General features: G+C 39.2%; 1 protein-coding gene across 4 annotated transcripts in view; it reads right to left on the bottom strand.

The window, feature by feature from the left end:
* Positions 1–587: 587 nt before the first annotated feature.
* The window catches only part of LOC127944563 (zinc finger and BTB domain-containing protein 46-like), an 88,223-nt gene continuing 78,839 nt past the window's right edge, over positions 588–9,971 (bottom strand). For 2 of the 4 annotated variants that reach the window (XM_052540585.1, XM_052540586.1), the window contains exons 4-5: positions 5,388–5,563; positions 588–3,527 (exon numbers count right to left, since the gene is read on the bottom strand). In XM_052540585.1, the coding sequence (XP_052396545.1) occupies positions 3,102–3,527; positions 5,388–5,563 (602 nt within the window). In that variant the 3' untranslated portion in view covers positions 588–3,101. Of the gene's footprint in view, positions 3,528–5,387; positions 5,564–6,004; positions 9,930–9,971 lie in introns of those variants that run through there. The other 2 variants (XM_052540583.1, XM_052540584.1) reach the window with 1 other exon arrangement.

The raw sequence follows: 9,971 nt of genomic DNA, 5'->3' as shown, positions 1-9,971 counted from the left end.
ACGTAATACATTTATAATACTAAGTGATATAATACAGAATACCAAGTCATGTCATATACTGAGTCATTGTCATCAATGAATATATTTCACAAAATGGGACCTTCAATCCTTACGTGTACTGATAACGTAGTTTGCTATTTTCTACTTGGTATTAAGTCAAGTTATAATATTCAAATATTTAAGAAAGTAAGGAACTATATTTACTGATCTGATATCTAGTAATAATACTAAAGGAAACAGAATAGCTGAAATTATCTATTTCTGGCCACAAAGATCATTATAAGATGATGTGATGATATCTTAATTTGTCCTTTTTTTTACACACATTAATTGCAAAATCAAGATTAATCTCATGAAAAAAAGAAATGCATGGACAAAACCTATATGTGCATGTGCACAAACACATAACCACACACTGGGGCAATTATAGTACATTTGTAGGTCAAGTACATAGAGGCACATGTTTTAATATTTATCTGTAGAAGTTAGAAGTATCAGCAAGTGCATTTAAAAATATTCCCATCATGAAATCTAACCCACATGTACTTGGGTAAATGAATTGGATTCAAATGATGTGATTCAGTGTGTCTTTTAAATTCCAACAGATTTTATTTCAATCAAAGGTAAAGAACACACAATAAATTAAACAAGAAAAAAGCTAAATGTCCAATTATTTGGAGGAATTTGGATAGCATTTGTACCTGGCGCTTGGACCAATGACATTTGAGGTCTAAAGCTTTTACAAGCTCTGACTGCAAAGCATTCATTTCCCATATTTCCACATGACTTCGTAATTCAGATGCAGAGTCATGGCATACAGTAGAGCACATCCATTAAAACTTAAGCATGTTTCCAAGGGCAACAGAAATTAAAGCTGCGATTCTTCTTTAAAATGTACTTTCAAGTGGCCCTTCATAACACAGCACTATAATCTGTGCTTTCTCAAAGTAGTGGGGAAAAAATTTCAATCAACCAAGCAAATCATTGTTTGATCAAAGCTTTGCACCTGTACACCAAATCGAAACAAAAGCACTAAATGTATACACAAAGTATACCAGATGATTATTTTTTGGTATAATATTCATTACTTAGTGTACGTTAGTAATATAGAAGCGTGTGCTTAGTAAGTTAAGCTCTCAGAAGGTTGACCCTTCAAAAACAAAACAGAATATAATAAGGAAAAAATGATCTCAAATATCACTCAGAAATGCATGGAACTGGCACAATATAATCACTTCTGAAAGCCACATGGCTTGCTGTCCATAGAAAGGCAAGATTGGAAAGTTTTACACTGTTTTTCAAAGAAAGGAAATAAAAACAGAAAGAAAAGGATAATAAAGCTTAGCCTCCAGCACTTAATAATAAGAACAATAATTATAATAACAATAAGAATTACAACATCAACAGTAACCATAATAATCAAAATTTGTTAATCATAAGTAAAGCATAATATAGCGTTTATTCCCATTGTCAAAGATTCTGGCACAGATTGTTAAAACAATGAGTAAAAAGACATTCATGAACCCGGTCCTTCATGCGCTCGTACACACACACACTGGTCAAACAGAATGGTAAGGATGTGTAAAATGACTAGACAAGCTCTCCCTCAAACATACACACACTAAATAAATAAACATTGAAACCCAATAAATGAACAGCAATTTCACTTTACAGCACACATCAGTCCCCATGATCTCATTCCAAAGTGTTTTTGTGTTTCATCGTCTTAAACTGACTGACAACAAAAGAAAGCTGTTGTTCACTGATTTAGAAGTTGATGCATATTTCTGAAGATTCCAGAAGTTAGAGCGATAAATATTTAGCGGGAAGGCATGATATCTCCCTGTCACGTCACACGGCTTTAAGATTTCAGAGGCAGACTCAGTACAGTAGAATGACAAGGCTGTGAGGAAATGTCAAAAGTCAAAAGAGGGACGAGAGGAGAGAGTCTTAATCATTTCAGTAAAAACTTCTGAATGATGTTAGCTCGAGTAAAGCCCCAACACACACACACACACCAAACCTACAAAATACATTTGCATACAGGTTTTGTTTTGTTAAGGTTTCTTTGATTTTTTGTTTTTTTTATAGAAACACCACACTGGAAACCCACTGTATAAAACCATCCCTATCCCTGACTGAGTCCACTATGGAATGCAAATAATGAGGAAATATTACAAGTCTTTACACGTAATATTCCCATAAATCTATCTCCTCCAGTCTCTCTCCTTCGCCATTGCTGAAGACAAGTTTTATCTCCCATAATAGAGAGAATAAAGATTGTTGAGAACTAGAAAGATTCGTTTCTGCATAGTGTTCACCCATCTTCCCCTTTATCCGTTCTTTGTTGAAAACACAAAATCTCTCTTATATGTGTCTATGTACATGATTTTGCCACTCAATATAAATGTTCAGGGATGAAAATTGCAACAAAATAAAACATTACAAGGCATAGATGATAATTAGCAAACCTAGCACAAATGTTCATATATAACAGTCATAAGGATGTACTGTGTATCCTTAAAGGTAGGTGCGGTCACCATATTCATCTCTGTAAATTGGAATAAAAATGTAAACCACAGAAACAGGGAATCGATAGGACTCTAGTCAACGTTTAAAGTGCAAGTCTGTTGCGGTTTCTCTTCGCAGAAAACAACAATGTGCCAACAAAACTGGTGCAAGTCTTCTGACGTGAACTGCTGCGCAATAGATTAGCCAGTGCCCCCTGGTGGCAGCCGACCATATGGCAAGAGCACATCTTTTCGTACACGTTCTTTGTCTGACCCATCAAAGCGTGGTACTGATTTGGACAGTCTCCTGAGACAGCACAGTCTCTTTTGTCTGAAGATATAGCAAACACATACACAGAAACCCGTTTGGTCCTCAAGGAAGAAAGGAGACAAACTGAAGCCTGGGTCAGAAGCACATAGAGTCGGGGGCGAGAGGACTCTCCTCTGTCTCTCCTTTGGCAGCCCTGTGGGCATCTGAAGGATCTCTCTGAATCCGGCTCCTCCCTTATGCTGAGATCCGATTGCCCCGCGTTAAGCATATCTCCTTTTAGGAACAGGTGGTCAACCTTGGACTAGGATCCAGGCATTGGACTAGGAGATCCAACTGAAGTCTTTCTCGCTTCCCGTCCTGGCGTCTCCTTCCAGAGCGGAGTCGCTTTCCTCTTTGCCATCATCTATTACTCTGTCGTCCCGCTGCGACATCCCTGAGCCAGCCCGCCATTTCCCATTCTCCTCTTCTCCTTCACCTTCTCCCATCAGCTCCGCTTCCACCATCATCTCCTCTTCCCCGTCTCCATCGGCGGTGTCATCAGGGAAACGGTGGTCACCCGGATACAAGAGTTCCTCTTCAGGCGAGCCGTCCTCGCCGTTCTGGTCCAGCAGGGCAGCCATGCCTCGACCTGAGCAGTCTGCACAGACGCCGTGACGCCGAGAGCCGTGCTTGATGCCCACGCTGGCGGCCGACATGAAGACACGACTGCATACTTTACACACGTACTTCTTGTCCTTACTGTGCACCTGAGAAAGAGTGACAATGCCTTGTTAAGAAACATGGCTGGATGCATACAAGTTAGTCCTCTCCTTTATTCTTCAACACTGGTCATTACTATGTTAGTTACACAGAAAAGGTACATTAGTCTAATCTGTAAAAAAAAAGGCTTTGCTAACTGCTAGTTGCTCAAACTAGTTTCTTAAACGGTCTTAACAGTGGTTTCAAAAATGTAAACGGTCTGATGGGCTTTTTTGAGTTAGAAAAACTCTCAAATTATATTTGTAGATAGTCAAATCCATGCAGATACATCAGATTTATATTGTTTGTAATAATCAATCCTCACCCGTCCTGGAAAGCACATACAATAAAGCATGCACTCCGTTAATAGTTTTTTTTCTTTCTTTTTTTCTCAACATATGCTGCAGCAACAGCAATATGATAAAAGACCCAAATGTTCAATAAATAGTTTGATTTATTAACAATAATTCTTTTGCAAAATAATACCGTTCACTTGTGGGGAATCACTGATATACAATAATTCATTAGGCTATTTACAGTTGCCTAGCAACATTAGCAACACCACATTAATGTAGAAAGTACATTTCATCTGCACTTTATAATGGCTTTGAACACATTCACTTTAATGCGTTTGAAAAAAAAAAACTTTAATCCAAAACGCTTTACGCTGGATGCAAAGTATGCATTTTATCATTACAAGAATTCCTTTGAGATTCAAAACCAAAACCTCGACATTACTATGATGCCATGCTCTTCTGCATTACATGTATGCATAAACTGTAAAAGCATCTCAAACAAAACTGTGTGTGTGCAGTCGCTGCTGGATTCACAAGGGAAGAGATGCATTCAGCCAATTACAGTCTCTTAAGCAGACCTTTGAATTTTTCACCACATTATAACGAAGCGGTGACAAATGTGTCGGTGGAGCACATCGGTTGTGATCCATCATAAAGTGGATCATGAATTAAGCAATGTTTAGGTGTTAAACGTTTCAGCGCTAAGCAGAAGCAGCGCTGTCTGCTATCATGTCACACTATTACAGGCCCTTTGAGATGCTCAAAACCAGAGCTAATTTCTGTGGCACGTCTCTTAGCCACACAGAGACCAAGAACATGCGCCAAAACATGTTTATGTGTGCTTTCCTCGAGAAGATACAGTAAATACAGGCTTTAAGAAAGAAAGAAGGAGAAGAGGTGGTAAAAAACTGCTGGCAGTAAGGGCAGAGAAAACTGAGATAAGAGGGGTTTATGGGATATGGCAGAATGCTGTATTTAATAGGGGCCCTCTAGAAACCTGAATGTCTCCCACACAAACATCTTTACGAAAAGCACATATGCTGTAGAGTCCTTAATAAAAACGGAAAAGACATTTAAAAAATATCGGCTTTGAAATTCAAAATATTTCACAAAAAATATTTAATAGAAATATCTTATTTCATTATAAACATCCAGATGTAGTAATCAATATTCCAGGATGTTATCTTAACCTCTCTTAAAGGGTTAGTTCACCCCAAAATGTAAATTATGGCATCTTTTATTCACCCTCAAGTTATTTCCAAACATGTGTGAGTTTCTTTCTTCTGTTGAACACATAAGTTGATATTTTGAAGAATGTGGTTAACCAAACAGTCACTGGTAGCCAATGACTTCCATAGTAAGGAATTTTTTTTTTACTAAAGTCAGTGGGTAAAGGTAACCGTTCAATTAACCACATTCTTTAAAATATCATTGAAACAACTTGAGGGTGAGTAAACGATGATTTAATTTTCAGTTTTGGGGGAACTGTCCCTTTAAGTGCTGTATACTTTGCACATTTAAGCAGATACTTGCTCGGGACTCACTGCCTCCCCCTGTTGGTGCTGCACTCACCAGTGTGTGGCGTTTCATATGTTCCCTCCGGGTGAACTTCTTCCCACAGATCTCACAGGGATACGGCCTCTCGCCCGTATGTGAACGCATGTGCCTCTTCAGGATGCACTGGTGCATGGCGGAAAAACTGCAGTATGGGCACTTAAACTTCTTCCTGATCACTGTGAAGTCATTAACTGTGGATAGAGATGAAGAGACGTGAGGACAGCTGATCAGTCTGAACACATGCAGGTTAAGCCACTGGAAGTATGAGAGTTAAAGTGTTAAAGCCCTACACATAACATTAATGCCAATACTACTTACCAAAGCACTGGGTTAATCTCTCTCTTTCTCTCACTATTGGATGAAATGACTTTAATTAAAAGCTGCTATTGCTGCATCAATATAACGGGCTGATTCATGTTAACCCTAATTATTTTAATGGGTGGAGTCAGGGCTATTTTTATTTTAGGAGCATTCTGTAAAGCCGTAAGGGACGACCCAAAGGAAGATATTACTCTTCATCAGAATTAGCCAACAGGAAGAACATGTCCAGGTGATATATTAGCTCAAGATGAAAAGTAAGAAATACGAACTTGAATTTTGTTTAAAGAAAATGCTGCTCATTTTAAGAACCATTATGTCTTTTTTTTTTCTCTAATACATTGACAATACTTTCACGACAACTGAACACTCATCCACCTCAAATTTCACATTACTGATGCACAAACGAATTCGGTAACGGGGTTACACTGTTGCTGTGGGTTGTTTTTGAAGTCTGCGGCTTGGGGGACCTTGGGGAGGATATTGGGATAGTTTTTTGGGATAGTTTTGATTAACAGTTGGGCTGAATTTGTTTCACAGACCTGGCAACCCTGTTTAGTAATTTGGTATAATTTGGTAGAACAGTGCATTAGGCATTTTAAACTAACAATGATCAACAATTAGTCCAATATAATACACAATTGTTCATAAATTCATGTTCATCTATAATTCTATACAGTATTTCATTCATATATATTATTATGGTATTTTTGACCATATAAGAGTCCAAAACCTAACAAACCAAAATAATAATAATAATAATAATAATAACAGTGAGAATAATAAAATAAAAAAATAAAAATACCCTGACATTATCAATGAGCAATATTATTAAATCTAAATATTTTTTATCATTTCCAGCAAGGAAAAAAAAGTCACCTGTAAATTGTCACTATTCATAATAATACATGGTATTATCACTGGTACTTTCACATCAGTTACTGTATATCCTTTCCTTTCACTGTGTCATCTAGCGGCAGACACTGAAGATAGCCAGAGCACTGACAAACTGCGAGAGGGATACTCTCCCTAACTCACCTGCCCTTAGCAGCCCCAAAAGACAGTTTCCCTAGCAACCACAGCACTGAAACTGATTTTACTGCTCAAATTCAACAAAGAAAAATGAAAATCCCACAACGCAGCATAGCATAGCTGCCTATTGTTTGCTGAACAATTGCTGCACAAATTATCGACCTGAACTCACCAAACCAAACATTAATTCCACTACTTCTTGTTCTAATTTTTCATGTGCTTTGTGTTATCGATACTGTGATGACTGTAATCTCATTAGGCAACGGTCTAAACTAACTCGGCTAATAAGCACCATTTAAGTAAGAACAGACCTGAAGCTCAGGTTTGCCCAAAAAAATCCATGAAATACCTGATGAGCTGAAATGGCAAAACCAACAAGCTGCACATTTACTACTTAAGAATCTGAACAGCTGCCCTGGAACTGACGATATAATTTATATTTTAAATAGTTGATGGTCAGATCTGACCTATAACAACAAGATGAAATTTAAGGTAGCAAATAAACCCCAATGTGACCCTCTCAAAAAAAAAAAAAAAAAAAAAGTAGGACAACAAATCTATTTGTAGCTGATCACAACAGGTTCTCATTTTTATTCTTTATTTGTAAAAAAAAAAAAAAAATACAGCAAATTTCTTTGATGCTTTACGTCAAATTTTATTGTCTAAAAAATTACAACCAACCAGTTAGAACTCTTCTAAAATACATAATTTACCAAAATCTTTTTGGTTTTAGTCTCAAGTTGTTGTTTTTTTGTCATAAAAAATAGTGCAATTCAAAACTGTGACTGAGATTTCTGATGCGTTTTTACACCCACCATTCAAACCTCTTCAGACAACATCAGAGTGCACCAGTCCTTTCATTTCCTGAGGAGAAAGTGCTAAGACCTTGAAAATGTCAGTGCAAATCTCTATCTTTGCATAGGTGATAAACAGTGATTCCTTTCACAAATCCCTCCGAATTCAATCCAGCAACACACTAAACATTTTGACGTCTTGCTTTCATTCTATAACTTGGAAAGTTGTTGCAAGCAAACCAAGCAGATATTTTGTTTGACGAAAAAAACACAACAAAGTTTTACATATGACACAAAGATCGGATAGTGTGTGCAAAAAAAGTGATCTTTACAAAGACAACAGACAAACTTATTTTCTGACGAAACAAAGAAAAGAAAAATGGTGAAAAGAAGAGGCCTTTTGCATACTTGGGATGTAAGATTTATGGGTATGGGTATGTTCTAGTGTGACAATCCACTCTCTCACTGCTGTGTCAGGAAGCATGTCAACACATTCACAGTTTCTGTCACAACTGATTTACTGCAACATTGCAAATCCATTGATTTCAAAGAGGAAAGTTGAGTGACGGTCAAAAGTTACGAAAATGGTAACGGGCTCTGCTGCAGTGCGCACTGCATCTGTTGAACAATCCCGGAGATTCTTAGAGAGGCGAGTAGAATTTCAGAATGGATATGAATGTTTGCTGTATTTTTGCTTGATTTCAACCCCCTAAGCTTTTCCACACTCTCAAAATGGGTTTAACACGTCCCTTATCCATCGAACACCCCATCAGAGCTGCCTCTAGTGTGTAAGCACCCACTGATCCACTAATGAACTTGCCATAACTGTATAACATATGTTGTGTGAAAACTGCAATTAATGTAACAACATCTCCTTCAGGTATTACTACAAGTGTAGACTGCCTTGAAGATTTCCCAAAACACTACCAGATAACTTTGTGGTCTGACCACTCAGCGATACAGCTCAGATTTAACTTAACAATACCACTATAATTTAGATCCATCTCTGTTAGCAGGGACCCTCAATCCCCTTTTACATTTCTACCGACCTAGTGTGAGGTCACACAAGGACTGGTCACAACATTAAAGAAAGTATGTCTTTTCCTCTCACATCTCCCTTATCAATGCGATTTAGAGTCAGCATGAGTGAGAGCCGAGAAGAGCTAATTACTGTCATAATTCGGCACACTCGCACTCGCACACACACACACACACACATTTGAAGACAATGTAGCTTACTGATAGATTCAGGACATTCCCTAATATTCCTCATCCCAATTATCTTCTCAGACTCAAGTGCGGAAGACAAAAGAGAGATTCTCCTGCAGAGGGCAGCATTGTGCACAGGTTTAACAGCAGAATTAACTACTTAACATCTCGATAAGTTACAGAAACCCCTTTGCCTGAGTCTGTCTTGCAGACTAAGCATAAGATTAGTCCGCTGGTAAAGACGAAAATGAAAATGAAAAAGCATTGGTATCCAATGCACTGAGATCTCTGTTTCGCAGTCTTCATTACGACCTTCAATAATCCTGCATGGTACAAAAAGCAGACAGCTCTAGGTGCAAATAGAGAAATGACATGAAATGTCTTTATTCTGCAAAGCAATTGTGCCTTAGCAGCCATGTGCAGTGATCATAAAAAAAACCCTGCCGATTTAGATATCTAAAGAACATACAAATCGAATGTACAGTAAAAAGAAATGTACAAATGTCAACAGTGCTGTGGCCAAAAGTTGGAGGAGGCCTGGGATGACCTGGGTTTGCATCACATTCCCTTATTAATGAAATGATGAATGTTGCAGGTGTGGAGAATCAGTCATCTATACGGATGTGGCCGTGCTCATCTTCGTTTAAGCCGTGCAGGTTCCACAGCTGCTCGGTGGGCAAGATTCCTGACTGACAGCAGACCTTGCCATGGCTAGCCAGGTTTTTCTGCGTGCTGAAGGTTCGGGAGCAAGCGGGACACGTGTACACGCGCTCGCTGGAATGCACGGACGACAGGTGGCGGTTCAGGTCAGTGCGGTCGCGGAAGTGCTTGAGACAGTACATGCACTGCATCAGCTTCCGTTTGAGGTGGATGGTCTTCTCATGGCGGTCGGCGTTGGACTTGAGAGTGAAGCTGGCAGGACACTGCGAGCAATGGTAGCGTGCTGACGGAGGGTTGTGCAGAGAGGGGGCCACTAGGGGGCGATGGTGGTCAAAGCAGTCCAGCGAGAGGGCCATGAGCGAGAGCGTGTGGCTGTATTCGTGCTGTCTCAGTTGAAGCAGGCTGCTAAACAGTTGCTTACACAGAGAGCAGGCGAGCTCCTGCCGCCAGCCCGGCCCTCCGCCCTCCACCTCCGCCACACACACTCCATGCTTCTCCTCCACCATCTGATCTTCCTCTACAGGAACCTGGACACGCTCCAGCCCTGAGAGCGAGAGGGAGGGAGGGAAAGAGAGGTGAGAACTAA

The sequence above is a fragment of the Carassius gibelio genome, chromosome A23 (genome assembly GCF_023724105.1).
Source record: "Carassius gibelio isolate Cgi1373 ecotype wild population from Czech Republic chromosome A23, carGib1.2-hapl.c, whole genome shotgun sequence".
Classification (NCBI taxonomy): Eukaryota; Metazoa; Chordata; class Actinopteri; order Cypriniformes; family Cyprinidae; genus Carassius; species Carassius gibelio.
This window is presented reverse-complemented; position numbering and strand designations above follow the sequence as displayed.